Source organism: Amblyomma mixtum, chromosome 1, assembly GCF_055824585.1.
Source record: "Amblyomma mixtum isolate Tamu chromosome 1, ASM5582458v1, whole genome shotgun sequence".
NCBI classification, from domain to species: domain Eukaryota; kingdom Metazoa; phylum Arthropoda; class Arachnida; order Ixodida; family Ixodidae; genus Amblyomma; species Amblyomma mixtum.
The window spans coordinates 81,065,971-81,090,367 of NC_143012.1; the positions used below are offsets into that span (position 1 = coordinate 81,065,971).

At 50.7% G+C, this 24,397-nt stretch overlaps 2 protein-coding genes across 2 annotated transcripts in view; one reads left to right on the top strand and one right to left on the bottom strand.

The window, feature by feature from the left end:
- LOC149366937 (uncharacterized) overlaps positions 1–24,397 on the top strand; it is a 141,512-nt gene that overhangs the window by 17,099 nt on the left and 100,016 nt on the right. The window lies entirely within an intron of this gene.
- LOC149366938 (uncharacterized) lies at positions 1,612–3,211 on the bottom strand. The gene is made up of 2 exons (XM_089566101.1): positions 2,868–3,211; positions 1,612–2,798 (listed from the first exon to the last, which is right to left on the bottom strand). Exons 1-2 carry the CDS (start codon positions 3,111–3,113, stop codon positions 1,725–1,727), a joined length of 1,320 nt encoding a protein of 439 aa, XP_089422227.1. The 5' UTR covers positions 3,114–3,211; the 3' UTR covers positions 1,612–1,724.

Here is a 24,397-nt window from a genome sequence, read left to right on the forward strand (position 1 = left end):
TCGAATGCGCCCTTGATGTCGAGGAAAAGAGCAGCAGTCAACCTGTGACGGCGTTTTTCATGTTCTACCGTTGACACGAGATCAATTACACTGTCGATGGCAGACCGGCCTTTGCGGAAACCCGTCATTGTGGAAGGGTACAGTTCACGTTTTTCAAGGAACCATTCTAGACGGGTTAGCACCATACGCTCCATCGTCTTGCCAATTGAACTTGCGAGAGCTACTGGTCTGTAGGATGCTAAGTCGAGTGGCGATTTCCCTGGTTTGAGCAAGGCCACAATGCGGCTTCTTTTCCACTGCTGTGGAACAGTGGCAGAGGCCCAAGAGTGGTTGAACAATGTTAAGAGGGCTTCCATTACCTGTGGGCCTAGATGACGAAGCGCATTGTATGTTATTCCATCAGGTCCTGGGGACGAAGGATGCGTACAAGCAGAAAGAGCCGCTTTCAGTTCTTGAATTGTGAAGGGGATGTCCAGTCGATCGTCCATCGTGGGGGGAGCACATCGATGCTGCCGAGGTGAAGAAGAGCTTCCGGCAATTCTCGAACAGAAATCCTCTGCCACCTCTAGGTCTTGCCGTCTTTCATAAAGTGCCAATGCACGGAAAGGGTGTTTCTGCTGGGGAAATGTCGGCAGTGCTCGAACGACGTGCCAGATTTTGGAGAGTGGTTTGCGGGGATCCAATCTGCTGCAAAATGACCGCCACCGTTGTTTGCCTAGGTTCTCCAAATAGCGCTGTATTTGCTTTTGGGCACGTCTAGAGGCCCGGAGATCCGAGACATCCTTTGTCCTCCGGTATTTTCTTTCTGCGCGCCGACGAATCGCCCGAAGCTGCGCGTAGATCACATCCACTGGAGCTGTGGAATTGGGCGCTGAGATGTTGCGCGTTGTATCTTGCATGGCCGAAATAATACGCTGTTCCACATCTGTTGGATCAGCTAGGTTACCACAGGTCTCTTCTAGAGCAATGTGGAAAGCACTCCAGTCGGTGCAACGTATTTTGGCATTTGGAAGACGGTGAAACCACCGTAGCTGCACATACGTTGGTCTGTGGTCACTTCCATAAGTTTCAATATCAGCACACCACGTTGCGAACGATGAGAGGCGCCTGGATACAAATGCAAGGTCCAGGCAGCTGCTGTAGGTGGTCCCTCGTAGAAATGTCGGCGCGCCATCATTGAGCAAAACAAGACCTGCATTGTACATGAACGTGGCGATATCCCGTCCTCGAACGTTCGTAATGGCGCTTCCCCAGCCGTGGTGATGCGCATTGAAATCGCCTACTATTATATGGGGCTCCGAAACGCTGTAGAGTAGCGATTGTAGTCGTAGGGCATCAAATCGACCCCTTGGTGGTATGTAGCCACCTATAATAGAGATTGTGCGCCCATTCAGAGTCACAGTGATTGCAACATACTCGTTGCTACTGCCCCCAGGAATTTGATGCCGAATGTAAGTGAGGTCACGACGGACGCATAGTAGTACCTTGCTCAAATGCCCAGCCGCTTCAGAGAGGAAACTTTCATAACCAGACAGTCGAAAAGGAGATGTGATATTAGGCTCACATATTACAAGCACTGGAAATTGGTACTTGAAAATCCTCTGCCTGAAATCTGCTAGGCGGCCTCGCAGACCTCGAGCATTCCATTGTAATACTGCCGATCGAGAGATTCTCTCCTGTAGTGAGGGTGCTGACGACGGTAGAGCCATAATTTTTGACTGCTATTAAAGGGTGGCAAGCACCGGTTCAATAGCGTCTAAAATTTGGACAGCAGCCTTAGCAATTGGCGTGTCCACTCCAGCAATTATCAGCCGTAAGGTGCCTATCAGCTGTTTCAGCATCGCCCTGATTTGATCATCTGCTGTAGACACATCCGGCGGACGCACAGGCGGACGTGTCACAGAGCTTACAGTACGCGATGGTAGAGGTGGCCACTCTGCGGAGTCCTCCTGGGTGGTTGACAGTCTTGGCTCTTGCGGAGCTGGAGGCGGTGGCTTCTGCGCGGCAGAGTGGTCTCGGTCCTCCTGATGTATTGACACGTCATTTACTGAGCTCAATTTCTTCTGCCGGTTTCGTGTCCTCCTCCTGGAGCGACGTACCGCGATTGCTGCTTCTCGGTGAGTAGAATGGTCTCTCACCATTTTCTTCAAGATCTTCATCTCTGTTTTCACCTTCGGACATTCCCTAGACGTTGCCTCATGAGGACCTTTGCAGTTGGCACAAACTGGAGGCTCAATCGCACATGTAGGTCCCTCGTGCACGCCACCACAACGCGGACATGATTTAGTGCTCGTACACGCAGCACTTACATGTCCAATCTTCTGGCATTTTCGGCACTGCACCGGTCGGGGCACATAAGGACGCACTGGGTGCCTCACAAAACCCACTTTCACATGGGATGGTAAAGTAGCACCCTCAAACACTACTTTGACACACCGTGATTGGCCGAAACGGTGGATGTCAGTAATGCGAACAGAACTTGATAGCAGTTGCACCAAGTCCATATCCTTGATCTCTATGTCCACGTCAGAAATCACACCAGCAGTAGTGTTAAGTCCATGAGCGAAGAACGAGCGGACTCGTATGTTGCCAAGGACAGACACGGTCTTCAACTTCTCCAGGGTGGCCTGGCTAGAGACATCAACAGAGAGGATATTCCTTCTTGCATTAATACGCACTTCTTTGACTTGGCCCGGAACCAGTCGTTCAAGAAGAAGAGTCAAAGTCTGCCTGTTGATGGAGTTAAGATTCTCTAAATCCTCAACAGGCATGTATGAAATTGTGTAAGTGAGAGATTGCTCACTTACATTGGCCTCGTTAGCAGTCTTCTTGCTCACACTGTGTTGGTTAGGCATCTTCGTGGTCACAATGGACTTGTTAGCCCGCTTCGTACGCACACTGGGTCCACACTCAGTCGGGGTTTTGGAAAGCTTCCTCTTCAGGCGCCGACTCACAATCTGGGTGTAGCCACCGTCGAACTCCATGTCATCCGAGTCGGAGAAACTAGACGACCCCGGGAGCTCTGAGGGGAGATCCATACTGCATCCAGGTTGATCTGTGCGGTTCACACTGCTAACCACAGAAGGCAGCAGAGGCGGCGGGTCATCCGCCATCGCCTGGGACGGCGAGGTTGCCTTGAAGGCCACAGAAGCACAAATTATTTTGAAAAAGCAGGAGCTCGATCAAGATAAGCTGCCGTTCGCAGCGCTCTTCGTCTTCTTCGTCCCCGACGACGGCCCCGACGGGACCCCGACGGGAGCGGACGCTCTGTCGATGGGCTACGTCGACGACAACCGCTCACACTCTACCTCGGTCACCGGATCTCCTACTCTGCGTGAATCAAGTATATTGAGGCAGCGTTCGCCACGGCTACTCACGTTTCCAAGGTGGGCCGATTTTTGCACCCATTATTGAGGCTTTTAAGAGCTTAGCGAACCCAGTGGGGCGCTATAGGCCTAGTTAGGCCTAGGCAGGCAAAGGCACCCCCGGCGGCCGAGGCCCGCTAAGAATCTCGGCGAAAATGACTGAACCTATGGAGGGAACGAACATAGATCCCGAGGAGCTGAAACAGCCCGGTCAGTGGTTTGTCAGCAAAAAAAGAGGAAAGGTGGTGCCGCTCGAAGACGAGGAACGAGCTGTCGCCGCTCAGCGAGTGAGAGAACGAGCCGGGTCCAAGCGCGCTGGCAAGAAAATGGTAGCAAAGTCGGTGGAAAGGCAGACAGTCAAGATACCAGACGGAGCTGAAAAAATTATTCTTCGCCCACGGGGTGGGGTTAGCCGCCTCCTTACACACGGCAGCCTAGAATTAGCGGAATTGATCGCTCGCACCGCCGGCGTCGATCTCGCCGAGGCCCAGGAGGACATTTTCTCTGTTAACACAAAACAACAGTCCATTCTCATCGCCACAACAAGTGACGAGAGGAAATTGAAATACGTTGGGCTGCGCGTCCTCCAATTTGGCAGCGACAAAATTGACGTTTCCGCATACGTGGCTATGCCCGAGGACTGCGGGAAGGGTGTCGTGCACGACATTCCCTTACGCTTCACTGAGGAAGAACTTGTGCACCGACTCCGCACCATCAAGGGCAACCCACCCGTGCTAGGAGTCAGGTGTCTGGGTAAAAATTCAACCACGGTCCTAATCCTATTCTAAAATCCGGAGGTTCCGAGGTGGGTGAAATAATCGCTTACGTGGCAAAGGTGCGCACTATACCGCAAAAAGTACGAGGAGTGCAATGCATGCGGCCGCCTGGGCCACCGCGAAGATGTCTGCCCGGATCCCGACAATGTCAAGTGCCGAAGATGCTGCGCGGAGCGCCCGGAGTCGGGACATACTTCTGACGCGAAGTGTCAGCTGTGCAGCAAAAATCACCCGCTCGGCGACAAGAAGTGCAGGGAAATCTACAGGACTCCCTATCTGATCAAGAAACGGCAGTGGGAGCAAAAAATGGCTGACGCTTAACTTGGTTAAGCCTGGAGAATGCGAAGCATCATCGTGTCGCGTAAATTGGAGGCGCACAACCACAGCGACGGCGCGAGGTGGGCCCCCGTTTCTGCACTGTCGTGACGTCATCGTGTCACGTGGTGTGACGTCATGTATCACGTGATTTCAAGGCGCACAACCACAGCGACGGCGCGAGGTGGGCCCCCGTTTCTCTACTGTCGTGACGTCATCGTGTCACGTGGTGTGACGTCATGTATCACGTGATTTGGAGGCGCATAACCACGGTGAAGGGCTGAAGTGGTAGCTAAAGTAGTATGCTTCGCATAAAAATTAGCCAGCAACGGCAGCAGCTGCAGCAGCAGCAAACATCGGACGCAACACCCGAAGGCGATTGCAGAGGACGCTCAAAGGTCAGAGGAGAGGACACCCGCGGCCGGCGCGGAGATTCCCGAGGCAGTACCGGAGACTTTCGACTACGGAGCGGGGACTTCCCGCCACTGATGGACACTACCGGTCGAGGCCGTTCGAGCTCCCGTGGCAGAGGGCGATCCGGATCCAGGTCCGGAGCCAGGGCCAGTTCCAGTTCGAGCTCCTGTGGCAGAGGACGATCCGGATCCAGGTCCGGAGCCAGGGCCAGTTCCAGCTCCAGGGACGCGAGGAACCCGTGGGCCCCCCGGAAGAGAAGCCCGAGCGGGGACCGTAAAATCGTAAGTTTCAGCTGCGCGGCCTCCCAGGCGAAAGATGAGAAAGATGAAGAAATAGAAATTTTGAAAAAGGAAATCGGTGAACTTGAGGAGATCATTAAAAAACTCACTCAGGACCTTCACCGACCTCAACCACAAGCATGCGTGGGGTCCCTCCCGTCTCAGCAAGCGTTTCCTTCAGGACAGGTAGCTAAATCGGCTCCCCCACCTCCGGCGTCAAACGTGGTCACACAAAACGCTCCGCCGGCGACGGAGGAGGAAAAGATGGTCACTGAGCCCATTAGACCTCCCCCGCAGAAACGGAGGGGTGGGGAGACAGATCCGCTTGTGGCATTAGAACAAAGGTTAGACGCGAAGTACCAGGCCAGATTCGAGAGGATCGAGACTGGCATGATCGAAATTATGGGTCTCCTAAATAAGATTCAGGAACAACTTTCAGTTGCTGCCGGGAACGCAGCCTCTGGCGCTCTCACGGAGACGCAGCCAGTACTTGACCAATCCGAATATGGCCAGAACTCTATCAAAGAATGATTCGACTGTGTGGCAGTGGCACTGCCGAGGGTTCCCGCGTAAGCGAGCGCTCGTGCAACAGTACCTCGAGCAGGAAAATGAGAAACCTTTAGCCGTAGCGCTGCAAGAAACGGGCAAGGGCGCGGTTAAACTTGCCGGATATCAAGCGTTTGCTAGCGACCGCGGGGAAAAATCTCGGGTTACTACATTCGTCAAAAGGAACGTAGCGGCAATCGCACACGAAATCAGTTCCCGTGACATTGAGGCGGTTGTCGTTAAAATTCTTACGGGTAGGAAGGTGGAGCCCAGTATTTTCCTCTTAAACATTTACAGCACCCCCAAGCAGCGTAAAGTTAGGTTCAGGGCCCTCTTTCGCAAAGCCATCAAGGCGGCAGGAACAAACCCGCTGATAATTGTAGGGGACTTTAACGCGGCCCATCAAGAGTGGGGATACAATAGGCACGACCCGAAGGGAAGGCAGCTGTGGGAAGACTTTCACGAATTGGGCCTCACACTGCAAACGGACCCGGGCTGTCCGACCAGGGTGGGAAACAGTGTGAGCGTCAACACTACCCCAGATCTAACCTTCACCAGAAACGTTGCAGATATTAGCTGGAGAAACACCGACATAAACTTTGGGAGTGATCACTACGTCCTCGCAATAACCCTTAAACGGGGAGCCAAAGTAAGAAGCAGCAGAAAACCCAGTGTAACTCAATGGGATAAATTCAGACAACTCAGAGAAAGCTCCGACGTAGAGCAGCACATCCAGGATATCGACGAATGGGTGGAAGCCCTCATGCGCCAAGTTAAGGTCGCTAACACGACCCTACAGGAGGAAGACGCTCCGGCGACCGCCGACAGCAAACTCTTGCACATGTGGGAAGTAAACGAGGCATGGAAAAGCGTCTCCGCACACAGAGATGGAACAGAAATTTGAGGCGAAGAATAGCCAGGCATAATAAGGAAATTGAGGAGTACGCAATTAAACTTTCTGAGCAAAACTGGTGTAGTAGATGTGATGAAATGGCAATATGAGCCTTTCCAAGACGTGGGGCCTGCTGCGACATCTCCTGGACCCTGATAGCTCAAAAACACAATCGGGCACTAGATTGGCGAAGGCCAGGCACGCGTTCGAGGGGACGGACGCGGAGCTCATGGCAGAATTAGTGAACACCTACATCGGCGACACAGAATCCCTCCCCCTTCCGCAGTACAAGGGCCCTCCTAACGAGACTCTCAATGCGCCCATAACAGAGGCGTAGGTTAGGGCTGAAATTTTGACTTTAAAAGACGCGATCGGCACCCGGCCCAGATGGTGTTACGAACAAATTATTAAGGAATCTGGACGACATGTCCATAACGGCGCTCACGAAATACATGCAGGAGGTATGGAGTGGCGGCCGTCTCCCACCGCAATGGAAAATTGCAAGCGTGGTGCTAATCCCTAAGCCGGGTAAACCACCCGGATTGGAAAATCTCAGACCAATTTCCCTAACTTCGTGCGTAGGAAAGCTTATGGAACGCGTCATCCAGACTAGACTGACACGCTTCATGGAGCAGAACGACCTGTGGCCGCACGAGATGGTCGGATTCCGGCCGGGCTTGTGTACGCAGGACGTGATGCTTCGCTTCCAACATGACATCATAAATTCGAGATCCAAAGACGCGAAGGTGATTTTAGGTTTAGATCTAACCAAAGCCTTCGACAATGTTACGCATGCGGCCATCCTTGCGGGGCTTCAGGAAATAGGTGTCGGCGAAAGGACGTATAATTACATCAAGGAATTCCTGTCACACAGGACGCTAAAACTAAAATTTCAGGACTTAGAATCCCCCACGGTTTACCTGGGAAGTAAGGGCACGCCGCAGGGATCGGTGCTCTCCCCCTTCCTTTTTAACGTGGCAATGAGGGGCCTTCCCGCCGCACTCAGGAATATAGACGGCATAAAATTTAGCTTGTACGCAGATGACATCAACATATGGTTGAACAGTGGTAGTGACGGTAGCATAGAAGAGCGGCTGCAGGCAGCGGCAGACACTGTAGTGTCCTATGCGGCCGTAAGGGGCCTTGTGTGTTCGCCGCAGAAATCGGAACTTTTTGTTTACAATCCGAAAGCGCTGCGGTGCAAGCGCGACTGGAATTTTGAAATTAAGGTAGAGGGCAAAGCTGTACCGAAAGTTAATCACATCAGGATCCTCGGACTTTTTATCCAGGAGGACGGTTATAATGAAGGAACTATCAAGAAGCTCAGCAACTACGCTGCGCAAGTAACAGGGATCTTCAGGAGGGTCGCGCTGAAGGGCAGGGGCCTCAAAGAAAGTAGCCTCTTGAAACTGACGCAGGCTTATATTATTAGCCGAATATGCTATGCCACGCCATTCGTCGATATAAGGGTAAACGAGAGAGAGAAGATCGACGCAATTATTCGGCGTTGCGTCAAGAGGGCGCTGGGCCTACCTATCTCCACCTCTACAGACCGCCTGTTGGAAATGGGGGTGCATAATACTTGGAATGAACTCGCCGAGGCGGTGCGAATCGCTCAACTCGAAAGACTGAGTACAACGAATAAGGGCCGGACCATCTTAGAGTGGGTCGGCCGAAAAGTAGATAGGGGCATATGCGACAAGGTCGCCCTACCGCCACAATGTCGCGAGAATATCATCGTTCCCCCCCTCCCCCGCAATATGCACCCAGAAAATCACAGGGAAAGACGGGAGAAGAGGGCGGAGGCGTTGGTTAAAAGGGCCGGGAATTTCAGGGCATATGAGGTTGCCTATGTGCACGCAGCGAGTGGCAGGTCGGGGGCGGCGGTCGCCTCAGTGGTCGACGGCCGAGGTGCACCAGTCGCCGCCGGCTCCATTAGGAGTAGAAACATACATACGGCCGAAGAGGTCGCAATAGCGCTTGCTTGCGCCGGAACCAAGGCTAGTTTGATTCTTAGTGACAGCAAAACAGCAATCTGCAACATCGGAAAGAGCAGGGTCTCGCCAGAAACGGCTCGAATTCTGTCCGCAGCCAAAATTGATCGCAAGATCACCTTAATTTGGGTCCCAGCACACACATCCGTCCCCGGTAACGAGGCGGCCCACATGTTAGCCCGAGATCTCTACTTCCGGGTAACTGCAGAGCCGCCCGACCCCCAGGAGATGGACGAACGTTTGCAAACGTACGCGGAAATCGCCGTGCACTACAGGTTAGGCAGGCGTCTAATGCCACCACCAGATACAAACTTAACCAATACAGAGGCCATCGCCTGGCGACGATTACAGGCCGGAAATTTCGTTAACCCCGCTTGGTTATTTCAAACCACGTTAGACGATAAAAAAGATGACAAATGTAAGACCTGCGGAGCGAGGGGCACCCGCGATCATATAATTTGGCAATGCCCCGGATCCCCGGGCGCTGCGGACAATATTAAGAGTAGAGCAGCCTGGGAGGCCCTTCTGCGAAGCGAGGTCCCCGCCGACCAGAAACGAGCTGGGTGGTGGTGAAAACATTTATCACGAATGAGCAGGAGGTATGTTTGGATCAGCCCGTATGGGACAGATCCTTACAAACACTAGGTGGAGGTCCCTAGTATGGGACCCCAGTGGCGGTTGCCGCCGCCCGGGCGCGCCCGACTAAGGCTTGTTGGGCCTGTAAGTCGTGGCAGCCGAGCCGAGCCGAGCCGAGCCGAGCCTCCCAGTCCTCCCGGGTTGGGTTGGGGATGGGGGGAATAGCGGGGTTGGAGGGGCAGGCCCACACCATGTGATAAGTGTCAGAAGACACTGCACTACAGTGTGGGCAGCTGCCGCTAAAGGAGGGGTCAAAATGTTTTAGCGCTGCCGGGCACAGCAATGTATTGGTGAGAAGACGGAGAAGGAGCCGCTCATCCGCCTTCTTAAGGCCTTTACATGGGCTAGGGTAAAGGCGATGACAATTTTGATAATATGTTGTAATATCTTTGAATGTATAGACCGGATTAAAATCGGGTTCCTGATCGGACGGGGAGGAGAAAACAGCCCGGTGAGAGAGCGCGCGGGCGGCTGCGTCTGCTGCCTCGTTTCCTGCCAACCCCTGATGAGCAGGGGCCCATATGAGGTAACGGTGTGCGGGGTCCGTATCCCGTATGCAATTTTGGTACATTCGATAGGCTAGGAAGGGAGTGCAGCCTTGTTCGACGTTCCGACAGGCCCCTCGCGAGTCGGTGATTATGTATTTTGAATTGGAATGTGAGGCCGCGAGAGCAATCGCGACCTCTTCTGCTTGTGTTGCACTGCGGGCTCTGAAAGTTAGGCCGTTAACTGTGTTGCTGTTGTGAACTACCGCGGCCGTGTACCATCCCCCGTGATGAGGGCCGGAGGCGTCCACGTAGTATACACCTGTTTTGTTGCCATAATATCGGGCTAGCGCTTCCGCTCGTGCCAGGCGCCGACCATTATGGTCTTCATGTGACATGTTTGCTGGAAGAGGCCGCACGTGGAGGGCACGTCTCCACAGTTCCGGGATGCGAAACCTGTCTTCCATTGGAGGGGTGTGTTGGATATGGAGTCGAGCAAGAAGGCGGCGACCCGACTCCGTTAGCGACAAGCGCGTGTACTGGTTTGTAAGGTGCGCCTCCCGGAGTTCCCGGAAAGTATTCACCACCCCAAGAGCCATAAGCCGGCTGTTTGAAGTAGTGATGGGGAGGTCAAGGGCACGTTTAACAATTTTGCGAAGGATGACCTCAAGGGCGTCCTCCTCTTGTTTCCGTAGGTGGAGATAAGGAGTCGAATAGAGAATTCGACTGGTTACAAAGGCGTTTGCCAGCCCAAGGCATCCTTACTTCGTAACCCTCCGCGTTTGTTGGAAACCCGGCGGACCATGCGGCCCACCTGGTCCCCCACCTTACGGAGTTTGGCCAATGTAGTGTCTGGCCGCCTGTGTTTGTGGATGTAGAGTCCGAGTACCCGTATCTCATCATTTTCGCGTATGGGACCACTCTCAAGAGAGAGAGATATTTTAGTTGTGCACTTATGTGAGGGGCGGAGGTGCACAAATTCCGATTTTTGAGGGGAACATTGAAGACCGCAGCGGCGGGCGTAGCGGTCTACTATCGTCGCCGCTGTTTGCAGGCTGGTTTCAATGTCTCCTGTGCTGCCCTGCGTGGCCCACAGAGTGATGTCATCGGCGTACAGGGCGTGCTGCACGCCGGCGACACCACTCAGCTGGGCCGGCAGGTGCATCATGGCCAGATTGAAGAGCAGCGGGGAAAGTACCGCGCCTTGAGGGGTTCCCCGCGTGCCGAGTAGGTAAGGACCATGGTCTCTATCTTGAATTCGAATGTAGGATTGACGATCTATTAAAAATTGGCTTATGTATTGGAATGTATTGAGGCCACAGTCGGTGTGACTTAGGTTAGTGAGTATGATCTCATGTGTTACATTGTCAAATGCCCCTTTAAGATCCAAGGCGAGTACAACCCGGTCATTATGGGGGCATTCGAGGGGGTCAAGGACTTCCCGATTGAGTTGCAGGAGGACATCCTGTGCGGATCTGTGTGGGCGGAATCCGAACATGGTGCTCGCAAAGACTTGTTTGTTTTCAAGATATGTAGATAACCGATCCCGCACCATCGTCTCCATTAATTTGCCCACACATGAGGTGAGCTGTCCGCCTGGCGTCTGAAGCCGCGAAGAGCCAATGTATCTTCGCCAGTATTTAGTCGCGGAGGTCCCGTCCCCCGTCCCCTAGGCCTGCGTGCCAGGGACGGGGAGTAGGGGGCCTCCTACATCGGTGGAAATAAAAGTTGTTATCATAATCATCATGACGAATTAATGACGAATTACTAATTATTGGCTGATTACTTATTAATCACTCAGCACTAACTGACTGCTAATTAATTGCACTTAAACTTCGCCTTTAGGAGTGGAACGCGGCAGCGTGTTGTGGCGCTGCCAGGGAGTCCACGGAACGCCACCATCCATTCGGCGCGATGTCTTGCCCTTTGAATGCAACGCTTTTTTGAGGAAAGGAAATGGCGCTGTAATTCTCAGTCATCTCGGTGGACACCTTAACCGCACCGTACAGGAAGGGAGCAATGGAGGAAGTGGCAGTGAAAGAAGAAAGAAAGGACGTAACGAAGAAATTAAAAATTGTATTTGAGGAAAGGAAATTACGCAGTAACTGTCTCACATATCTCGGTGGACACCCGTCAAAACGCGGACACATCTGCCGACACGGCTGCCGACACGGACGCAGACACGGCTGCCGACACGGATTGCTAACGACAGCATTAAAGGCTTTCGCCTTAAGAGATAGAAAGGATGGGCACATCACCTCGCTATGAAAATTGGTTTCTCAGGAAAGGAAATGACGCAGTGGCTGTCTCACGTATCTCGGTGGACACCCGAGCCCCGCCTTAAGGGACGGCATAAAGGAGCGGGTGAAAGAAGAATGGAAGAAAGAGGTGCCGTCGAGGCCTCGCTGTCATCTAGCGATGATGCATTTAAACGAGCCCCTTAAGTGCGAGATCTATTTTGCGCTGCGTTGCGCTATTAAACAACCGCTTTTAACAATTTTATGCAGCACATGCAGTCCAGCGCGATGATGGCTCTGAAAAGCATCATGCCTTGTATTTCCGCAGTCATTATGGCAAATATTTTGCTCCTGCCGTTCACATTCTTGCCCCCAAAAAAACGATAGCATCGGAAATCGTCAGTTCCCGTGGCGGCTCTCTCTTGGACGGCAGTTTTGAAGATGAGGCTGGACCCTTTGAACATTTTGTGCTGTGAATGATTTTGTGTGAACGGCGGCACCAGTCGCCGTCGTGTTCTTGTTTCATAGCTTTTTTGTACCGAGCGACACTAGTCGCTGCCTTGGTGTTTTTGTCTTTGTGAGGGACTATGGTCCCTTTGTATGAATAATCAGTCCAATAAACTTCTCTGCAAGGCTGCTCTTTCCTTTTATGTGTATGTGTGCTACTACACATGGTGGCTGTTGTTATTCCACCCATCGTGCGATTAATGGCTCCTTATTTGTAGTGGGATATTCTCCCGCCCATCAGTGGAAATTGTATTGACCCGCAAGTCTCGGACATGCTGTACTAAATTGGTACCTTTTTGAATCTTTGTACGGAGCCGGCTCTCTTGTGTGTATATATGTACTCTTTATGTATCCTTGCGTTTTGTTTGCACACAATAAATTTCTCTTTGTGCTTTCAGCCGTAATTCGAGTGTGGTATATACCTTTTGGTGTCCCTACGGTGACGCGTTCTGAGGCCATCGTGAATGCAGCGGCCTGGGCAGTGGGTTCACCCGAAATTCATAGTAAAGAGCAAAATTCAGGGGGCACTTTGACTGTCTAAAGAGCGTAGAGGCGAAAGCGTTCGCCGCACCACGTTCGCTGCTTCTGTGGCACTGGTGGCGTCACATATAATTGGGTACTAATTACTAAGTGATGACAAATCACTAATTAATGCTGAATTATGGATTAATGCTTGAATACTAATTAACTGCTAATTAATTACGCTTAAGTTTAGCCTTTAGGAGTGGAACGCGACAGCGCGTTGTAGCGCTGCCAGGGAGCCCACGGAACGACACCAGCCGTTCGGCGCGATGCCTCGCCCTTTGAACGCAACGCTTTTTGAGGAAGAAATGGCGCAGTAATTCTCTGTCATCTCGGTGGACACCTGAGTCGCACCGTAGAGGATGGGAGGAAGTGGGAGTGAAAGAAGACAAAGGGGGCCCGTAATGAAGAAAATGAAAATTGTATTTGAGGAAAGGAAATTACGCAGTAACTGTCTCGCTTATCTCGATGGGCAGCCGTCAAAATTCAGGGGGGCACTTTTTTGACCTAAAGGGTGGTCACTGATGTGTGGTTAAGATGTTAAGTTTCGCCTCTAAGAGTGGAACGCGACAGTCTTGCAACGCTGCCAGGGAGTCCATAGAACGCCATCGCCCATTCGGTTCTACGCCTCGCTCGTCGGTAAATTGGTTTTTGAGGAAAGGAAATGTATCTGTCTCTCATACCTCGGTGGACACCTAAACCTCGCCAGGAGGAAAGGAATGAGGAGGAGGAGGAGGAGGAGGAAGAACATTTATTTCCGCCGAATATGGCGCGGCAGCCCACTCCGGGTCCGCACGCAGGCGTCCGGGGAGGCAGTCTGTCGCACCGCGGCCGGAGGACATCCGATCCCGTCTAAGAGAAGAGGTCTTCAGCCTCGGCCGCCAGGCGGACATAGGAATGAGGATGGGAGTGAGCGAAGACACCGTATTCACTAGACGCGCCTTTGTTCATTCCAAACCATCGAGCTGGCATGGCGGAGTGGATAGCATGCTCGTCTCGCACGCCGAAGACCTGGGTTCGATTCCCGAGCTCGACCAATTTCCTACTCGGTTTTATTTATTTATATGGCCTGACTAGAAAGGTAATTGGGTAATTAAGCAATTAACTAAGCTCAGTCCGACTTGGACCACCAGTATACGATCCCTTCAATTGGTTGCATGGTTACTATTGATTGATTGATTGTAAAACATTTTATTCGCCGGGAAGAGCTTGGCAAGAGGTCGCGTTAAGTGGTCGAGAGTACATAGCCCTCGACGACTTTGTCCGCCCACTCCACCGCCAGCCAAAGTACAATTGGCCCCGTTTTAAATTCGCGCACTGTGACGTAACGACCGTTTCGACCAATTGAAAAGCGTGACATTTCTGTCGACAACTGCTGCTTACAACGATGAGACATTAAAGGCGTTCGCCTTAATAGAGGGTTTTAGTATTGCGGGCTTTGCGCAATTGCGTGCATAGCGGAATAGTGGGTCCAGAGTGCCCATGCGCAGAACGCTAACGGGGAAATAGCGTTAGCGTACGAACGCAATTTTCAGAATTTAGCGTTGCGGCAGTTGCGGCTTTTGCGCCCTTAGCGTCGAAACATGGCGGCGTCCTTTCAAGCGAAAGCCGCCCGCTTCAGCCGATTCAGCAGTCCTTGCGATTCCGGTCGGCATGTTTACTGCTGTTTTTGCTTTTCGCTATGACTTACCTTGCTTCGACGATAAAGTATAAGCTGCCATTCAGCCCAGTTTTTGAGCTACGCTCTTGATTCTGGAGCGCGCAAGCCTAATGGGACCTCCAGCTGCACTGCTACCGTCTGCAACTTCCCAAAACGCAGCCGAAACCTAGCACAAACGTCCGGAACGAAACAAAAATAGATCTAGAGCTTTTTCGCGATGTTTTATGGACTTAAATGATGTAAATCAAGTTTATATTAAATTTATAATAGTTTTTTGACATTACACGAGATGTGATGGCAAAATTCTTGCTCGAAAGGCTTGTAGTTAACATTGCCTTGACTAGATGGCGCCACTGGTTTACGTTGTTTTTTTTTCATTTTATTTAAATTTCGGGGTCATTTTGCAGACGAAAATAAGCACTACAGTAATAATTCGTTTAAAAAACTCGGAAATATTATATTTTGGCAAGTTAGTGGCAGTGTTGACCATTTTACAAGGACCGTTCGCATCCATGTCAGGCAGGTGGCGTTTAACGTTTTCAGAACGCTATAGTAAAACTGTCTGTGGGGATAAATTGCTTGCGGCACGCTAACTTAATTTCCTTTAGGTCCGCTGTCCCGCTAATGCTATACTAAAACTCTCTAATGTCTTCCACAGCGACAGGATCCCCATCCTCTGCTCTGATTATGAGGCAGGCGAGGTAGCAGCTTGGATACGAAATTCTGTCTTTGACGGTGCGTGATAATGTGGCGATGGCCAGTGCCTTTCACATGTTCTTAATCGAGCGGCGCTGTGAGCAGTTGGAGTGGGTTTTTTTCTTCTCCTTTTCTCATCTTTCTTTCTTTCTTTCTTTCTTTCTTTCTCTCTTTCTTTCTTTCTTTCTTTCTTTCTTTCCTTCTTTCTTTCTTTCTTTCTTTCTTTCTTCCTTTCTTTCTTTCTTTCTTTCTCTCTTTCTTCCTTTCTTTCTTTCTTTCTTTCTTCCTTTCTTTCTTTCCTCCTTTCTTTCTTTCTTTCTTTCTTTCTTTCTCTCTTTCATTCTTTCTTTCTTCCTTTCTTTCTTTCTTTCTTTCTTTTTATTTCAAATTACACATGTAATTACATGAAGACACTCAAGGATCCTTAGCGAGAGGCTAGTCGTGGATCCCAAAATGAATACAAATAAAGTCTACTGACGATTCAGGAGGAAAAAAAACAAAAAACAAACAAAAACACACACACATTTGTCGGTGTAGAATGAAACAATTACAATGCAAAATACAATACAAAATACAATACGAAATACAGACTGAAACACTATCGTATGACATTCATATAACCAAATAAAAAATAAATGTCATTCTACATTCAGATTGCCACGTTCAATAGATTAGTAGTATTATGCCACGCCACAGACGCATATAGTGTCGCTTCACTGAGACGCTTCTGTTTGAAGGAAAAAATTCTTCAGTGCTCTAAATGTATTAGGTGAAGATATGACTGACCATGGGATAGCATTCCAAATTTTGACACCAGAAAAACGGAGACATCGATGACCATAATGATTGTTAGATATTGGAAGCAAGAACTTTCCATGAGCGGCTGAGCGAGAACTGGACGGTGGAGCCTTGTATGAAACTAAAGGAAAGGTGCTAGGGTTGCAGATAACATTTTTTACAAAAATTGCTAAACGATAGTTTCTTAGGTTAGTTAGTGGCATAATGTTATTTTGTTTAAATAAAGGCAGTGATGGAGTTCTAGGTGCAACAAAAGTGATCATTCTAAGAGCCCTTTTTTGCAGCCTTACCACAGGTTCAATATACGATGGATACGTAAGGCCCCAGGCCTCAATACAGTATGTTAGCTGCGACAGAAACAAACTGAATTATAATGTTTTTAGCGTATTAGTCTGAAAATATTTAGATGCTTTCGCTAATGTATAACAAGAGTACGACAGCTTTTTACACAGGGCATCAATGTGCTGGTGCCAGTTGAAATCTTTATCCACAATCACTCCCAAGTATGTGATTGCGTCAACTTGCTGCAACTCATCAGCTCCATGGCAAATATGCAAGCTGCAGGGTGACATGCACGCCGACTTATGCGGTGATTTGAAAGTAATATATTTCGTTTTTTCAGTGTTCAGGGATAGAACCAGGTTTTAATGCATTTAAGTTCTTTATTAAGCACGGTTATACCATCCTCTAGATTTGGCAGTAACTACCATAGCGGTGTCGTCTGCATACATAATGACATGTGATTTCTCTGCATATACAGGAAGGTCATTCACGTAAAGAGAAAAAAGAATAGGTCCCAGAACCGAACCTTGTGGTATACCCATGGGCACTGTTAGCAAATCGGAAACATTGTCGTCAATTTGGACCCGTTGGGAACGATCGGATAAATAACTTCTAAGGAACTGCAACGCCAAACCTCTAAAACCAAGTCTTTCAAGTTTTTGGACAGACTATCATGATCCACGGTATCGAAAGCTTTTTTTATGTCTAGGAACACGCCTACTGCTACAAAATTTCTGTTAAGTGCGTCATTTACGACTTCGGATAGGGATAAGATTGCAGTAGTAGTAGATCTTGGCTCTTGAAAGACATGTTGATCAGTGCTAAGAATGACATACTTCTTCAAAAAGTTCTTAATACGTTTGGCAAGCAGTTTCTCGAAAAGTGTGTTAAAACAACTTAAGACAGAAATTGGTCGGTAATTGCTTAGATTATCAGGGTTTCCATTTTTGCATACCGGGACTACTTTTGCTACCTTCAGTACATCCGTATATGTGGCGCTATAAAAGGACTTATTAAACAAAGAAACCAAAGTAGGCGCTAGAACTTCTATATTGTTTTTCAATAACGACACAGGAATTCCATCTAGTCCGCGCGCTTTTCCGGTCTCCAGTTGCCTACCCACTGATATAAGTTCATGACAGGTTAGTCTCTGGGTCCACCCCCCGTCCCTCCCCCACCGAATCCGCCCTACAGCGGCAGGTAGAGGAGCTCAGGCGTCAAAACCAAATCCTCGCCCATAAAATTCAAGAACTAGAAGCTAAGCAGACTGGGCCGTCTGAGCCCATGCTGAACACTGAGCCAGAGGAGCGATGACGGATCCTCAGTATCATCTTGCCTCACTAGCGTCTCGCGGCGGACCGCGGACACGGTGGTCGATTCGTCTCCCGTTGAGGCTGGCCGCTTCGAGGCCTTGGAGCGTAGAGCCGAGCAGTTGGAGGAGCGGGTGGCAGCCCTCCCGAACCAAATCATGATTGCGGTCCGCGAGTCCTTTCAGGACATGTTCAGGTCCGCACTTGCTGAAATGCTTCCCGACATTGCGGCCCAGGTGACTGACTGTGTCCTTAAGGCGGTGCAACCCTGGATCAGCTCCCAAATCAAAAATACTGTCTCCTGCGACCCCCCGCAGCTAAAACGTAAAATAGCTCCCCGGCAGTCTGTCGAAGAAAGCGGTTCACGCCCGATGGCTGCGGCGTTGATGCAGCCTCCCGCTGGGGCTGCGCAGGCCCCCGGACTGAGTGGCTACCCAGCCATGTAATAATAAAAACATCAATATGGCTACCAAACCTTCTCAGAAAGCTAACAAATTAAAACAATTCGAAATAATTCAATGGAATTGCAGGGGCTTCAGAGCATGGAGAAAGCGATCACACCTCCAGCTCTACCTGCAGTGCCTCGGTGACATGCCGGCGCTTTTTGCTCTGCAAGAGCCCGGTAATGATGCGAAATTCTCTGGTATAGCTCGTTTCAGGGTGGGCCCTCGACGTGCATCCTGGTGCATAAAGCATACACCGCGATTCAGGTCGATCTTGACCTGGAGATCAAGCAGGAATATACAATGGTCAAGGTTCTGCCTCTCAAGCGCCGCGACCCGTCAATACATGTACTAAAAGTATACCGCCCCCCGCATAAGTAGCGCGTTACTTTCAGCGAAGTTTTCTATCGTGCACTCAAATCGGCTGACAAGGAACCCCTGGTGATTGTTGGGGATTTCAACGCCCCCAGCTTTCCCTGGGGCTATCACTTCGAGAAAGCCAGAGGACGCAAGCTGGCGGAGCTCATCTCCACCCTTCGTCTTACGTTGCTCACGGATCCGACCTGCCCCACACGTGTGGACAACTCGGTGACCCCTGGCACGTGCCCTGATTTATCTCTGGTTAGGAACACTAGAAACGCCACCTGGGAGAACCTGGGGGATACCCTGGGCAGCGACCACTGCCTTCTCCGCATCACGCTTTTGGCGAAGGCAGCCCGTAAAAATTGGGGACAGGCCAAAATAACCAATTGGCAGCAATTTCGAACTCAGGACATCCCACCTGTACTATTCTCCGCCGGCTATGCGGAGTGGGCTACACAGGTCAACAACCTACAGAAACAACACACGCAAACACTTCACACCACAGACGAGATCCCCGCAGTGGACAATCACCTCTTGCATCTGTGGGAGGCGCGCCGGAGCTTAACAAAACGATGGAAGCAGCACAAGACGAACCGCAAGCTTAGAGCTCGCATTGCACAACTTACGGAGCAGGCTACAGCATATGCCGCACAGCTCACAGACACCAATTGGATAGAACGCTGCAACTCTGCAGCGCGTCAGATGAGCTCGAAGGGGTCTTGGCGCCTCTTACGCAGCCTCATCGACCCTTCTCAAACGAAAGCGGAGACGCAAAAACAGCTCCGGCGGGCTTTGCACGGGTACCAAGGTACGACGGCGCAACTCGCGGACACTTTGTGCGACAGGTATCTCTGCCGCACAAATGACACGGTTGGGCCCGAGTACACGTACTCCGGCAAGCCAAATCAGGATTTAGACGCCCCTTTTGAGTTGCATGACTTTAAAGCGGCACTGGCTAAAATACGCCGAGGTGGGGCACCGGGTCGGGATCGCATAACAGTCAAACTGTTGGCGAACCTCTCTGACTCTGCATACCTCCATTTGCTACAATACATAAATCAGATCTGGGATGGGTGTCCGCTCCCACTCGAATGGGAAACATCGCTTGTAACGTTCATCCCCAAAGCAGGTAAAGCCGTGACTACGGACAACTTGAGACACATCTCATTGACCTCGTGTGTGGGAAAGCTCATGGAGACGATGGTTCGGGATCGCCTCTCTCCATACACAGAGGGTAAGGGCTTCTTCGCAGACACTATGTTCGGGTTCCGCCTGCACATGTCTGCACAGGATGTCCTACTCCAACTACACAGGGACATAATACAACCCACAGCCATGCAACAAAACGACAAGGCCATTCTCGCCCTCGATCTTAAGGGGGCGTTTGACAATGTTAAACATGGTACCATACTGTCTAACATGAACACCACTAACTGTGGGGCGAAGGTCTTCACCTATGTCAGAGACTCTCTCTGCGCGTCAGGCACTCCTCCGGATCGAGGACGAGGAATACGGCCCGTACTCTATGGGTACACGAGGCACACCACAGGGGGCGGTGTTATCACCGCTCCTTTTCAACATCGCCATGATGCACCTGCCCGGCCGACTGGCTCAGGTGGAGGGCATAAAACACGCACTCTACGCAGACGATATTACAATCTGGACCACCGAGGGGAGCCTTGAGGAGATGGAGGACCGCCTTCAGCAGGCCGCCTCCATAGTCGATGCATATGCTGCCGACTGTGGTCTCCAATGTGCTCCGGCCAAATTAGAGCTTCTACACGTCAGGAGAAACCACAAGGACAACACGTCTCTACACATATCTCTGTCGGGCGGTTCCATCAGAGAAGTGGCAGAGCTCCGGATCCTGGGTCTGTTCATCAATAACAAACTTAGGCCGGACTCTACTATAGCAAAACTCACGAGCATAGGTGAACAATTAGGGCGCATGATCCACTGTGTTTCCAACAAGCCGGGTGGTCTGCGGGGCAGGGAAGCGCTACGGTTCACCCATGCCTTCGTGACCAACCGGATTCTCTACGCCGTGCCGTACCTACGCACCACCAAACACAAGACGAGCGCATTGACGCTATCATCAGGAAGGCAACAAAGCGAGCAATGCACATCCCGGTGGCTACCTCCAACGCCAAACTGAAGGCGTTGGGAGTGGTAAACTCCTATCAGGAGTTGCGGGAGGCCCACCTCTTGAACCAATATACGCGGCTATCGCAGACGGGTCGTGGGCGCCGCCTGCTAAACCGCTTACATATCCAACACACATGCATACCAGAGGGGACGGAGAACATTCCGGTGCTGTGGCACCACATGCTCTGGGTCGCTCCGCTCCCGCGTAACATGGACATGGCTTCACATGAAGGCAGACGACAAGCGCGTGTTCGCACGCTTGAGAGGCAATATGGATATAACGAGGGCGTCTACTACGTGGACATCACAGGGCCGCCGCCCGCGGGATTCGTCACGACTGCCGTAGTCCACCGGGGAATGAATGTCGATGGGCTATCTTTTCGGGCCCCAAATTCAACACGAGCGGAGGAAGTCGCAATAGCTCTCGCTGCCGCCGATCCAAAATCGAGAACGGTTATCACAGACTCTCGCCGGGCCTGTGAGCATTATTTTGCAGGCGAAATATCACCGCTTTCCTCCCAAATTCTAAGACGCGCTCTCGCCGATCCAACTGGCACAAAAGTGGTCTGGGCTTCTGGCCACCAGGGTCTACGAGGCAATGAGGCCGCTGATGCGGCCGCCCGAGCGCTCACACACTGGGCTCTTCATCCAAGCTCTCCTGGCTCAGGAGCTCAAGAACCACTTCTGCGGTTCCGCGAACTCCTAATTCATTATTGCGACAGCCACCGACTCTACCCGGCACCTGCCAAGGGGCTGAGTAAGGCGGAGGAGCGAACTCTGCGGCGCCTGCAGACAGGAACCCTTCTCTGTCCTGCAATAGCAAAACACTTCGATCCGAACACAGATGGGCGCTGCCCGCACTGTGGAGAGATCTGCGATATCTTTCACATGGTGTGGGCATGTACTCAGAATCCTCACCTTACCCCTTTCCCCCCCCCCCCCCCCCCCCACCCGAGAGGCATGGGAGACTGCCCTCCTCAACTGCTCCACACTGGAGTCCCAAAGGGCTCTAGTAAAGCGGGCGCGAGACGGAGCCTCGTCGTGCGGCGTCCCGGACTATGTAGCGGGGTCTTCTGATCCCCAAACTATCTCTGAGTATTAAAAATGTTTTTCACCACCACGACCTGTTTTTGCAGTAGTTCGCCTTGCGACAGTTCAAGAACTTCACCTCTAACGCCGCAATACGAACGTTCCCGTTTGTCTCCCTTAATCATTACTCCACATTCCCAAAACCTATATGGAAGTTTATCCAGCTACTCACTTGGGTCCAGCACTAATTTTTTTTCAAATTAAAAGCACAGGCCACCCCGAGACGTATTGGAAAGATGCACTGCTTATCTGGAGCTAAGATCCAACTGCGAGCTTTTAACCCAAGCAGCTTTAGTATACACTCTTGGCGCTAGAAGTACCGGGGCTGCTGGCCCCAGAATTTCTCTCCACTTCACCCCCGCCAATGGATTTAAGGTGTACTTATTTCAGTTACGGGGCCTCGAAAGGGTCCCGCATGGTTATTTTTCGTAACTACCTCACCATGCCGGGAGTAGGCAATTTGCGCGCTTGCTTGGTTTCCTTTGATGTTGTCAGGCTCCCGTTCTGGAACTGAACCCTCTGTCGATGCCGCCAAGGCTTTAGTGCAGTTGAGACAGAAAGGGAGTTTAGTTGGCCACAGCGAATGAAAGCCTGCGTCTTTTCTTTATTTTTTTTTAGATCACTTGATCGACGACGTAGCTCTTTTGTGTAACATTGCAATAGACCTTGTGAGAGTCTGCGGCCCCTTTTTAGCCCTTTAAACAGGGTGCGCTGTCTCCGAGTAATCTAGGTGCATACGGTTGCAGCACAACTGCGCATGGCCGAACTTTTTCTCGCCAGATGGCAAGTGATCGCTGCGGCGATCACTCGATAAGGGTCGCGAAAGTGGCGCGCCAGTTGATTCTGAGGGCGGCGCTGCTGGGGCGCTGTCAGGCTTTCGGCGGCCAGCACGAGCCGTCGCGACGTGCACGCACGACGGGGCTGCACCTTACGAGGATGAAGACCGAAGATGGAATAGCTGCTTGGCGTGAGTGGCTGCTACGCTTCGCCCCACTCGCGCCTTAGTGTGTTTTGTTCTGCTGCGTTCAGGTGTTGGCGCCCGTTTTCTTGTAGCCTTAGCATTGCGCTCTCGAGAGGCTTGACCACATGCTCTGCTCTGCCGCTACATTCCATGTTGTGCCCCTTCGAAAGAGTTGCTGTGGTCCAGAACAAACCAGTTCTTTTATGCTCACTGTGCGTGTGCCACTCGTTTGTCGAGACTATGGATGGCAGGCTGTTCGCTGGAAGGCGAGACCTTCTGCCTAGAAATTTCTATTCAAGAGTGGACGCTGGAACAAGGAAATCATGATTCCTCTATGTTTTCCGTTGTTTCAGAGACGGTTGGCTTGGTTCGTGCAGAGGAAGCTTGTAGCACCAGAGTGGACGCCATATTTGTGGCCCGTCTTAGTGTTCTTGAATTATTATCTTCACTTATTCCGTGCGGCAGGCATTCCTTTTGTGAGGTTAATGGCAGGAAAGAAGCATGGAAAGCAGTGACTTGAAAATGAAACCACACAACTGTTTTGACAGCATTTAAACAGCTTGGTGTTGAAAGGAGTTGAACAGATTATACCTTTAACTATTCAGTAGAGTTGAAGACAAGTCCCCTTGTCGAAACGTTGGCTCAAGCAACCTGAGGTTTTCCCCTCCCTTGTTCATTTTTGTGATCGCAAAGGACCATCAACCACACCCTCTCTCTACCATGGACTTAAGAAAAAAAAGAAAGTCTAAAACCTGAACGCATCAAGCCGTTATTGATAGTCGTTTATTTTTCTGACGTGATTTTGTCGGGTTAACGCATAATGAGGCATTAAACTCTCGCTGTAATCATTTATTAACGCGGAAGCAGCAGATGGCTCACGACACAAAAAAGCCGGCGTAGCCCAAAAAGTGGCGATCGCGAAACTCGCAGTCGGTCGAATTGGTGTAACGCCATGAAAGGTGGGAAGTAAGAAATATTAACCGCTTTCAGTCAACACCAGTGCCTAAAACCGCACCAACTACAGAGGAACAGAATAGAAGTAGAATAGAATTGGAATAGAATTGGTTGGTTGGTTTGGTTTTATGGGGTTTAACGTCCCAAAGCGACTAAGGCTATGAGAGACGCCGTAGTGGAGGGCTCCGGAAATTTCGACCACCTGGGGTCGAAATTTCCGGAGCCCTCCACTACGGAATAGAATTGAAATTGAATTAAAACAGAGTTTGCCCAGAATTACAATCCTGTTGCATTATCCGCACGTAAGTTCCTTAGGTGCCCCCCGTAACTTTTTTTTGTTTACCATGAAAGATAAACTAAAATGTCTCCGACCCATCCCTTAGGAACAAAGTACGTTCCAGCCGAATTATTTCAATTGCGAGTTTACTATAATGAGTGGTGTAATTTTGTTAATGTTGTTGGCAATTTTGCACCGTTTCTAAATAATTTTACGATACCGCTGCCATTTCAATAATTTTGCATTGTTGCTTTTCATTTACTTTTGTTTTCTGGAGATTCGTGTGCAGGAATTGCAAGAATTATAGTGGCATTTGTCGACCAACGAAAGCGATATTCAGCCATCTAAACCTTGCATTGTCCTTGGCGCTCATGTTTGTTCACCACATTGCTCTGGAATTAATTATATAGGCTCACCTGTGCTCCGCATAGAGAGTTGACCCTTTTTGTCAA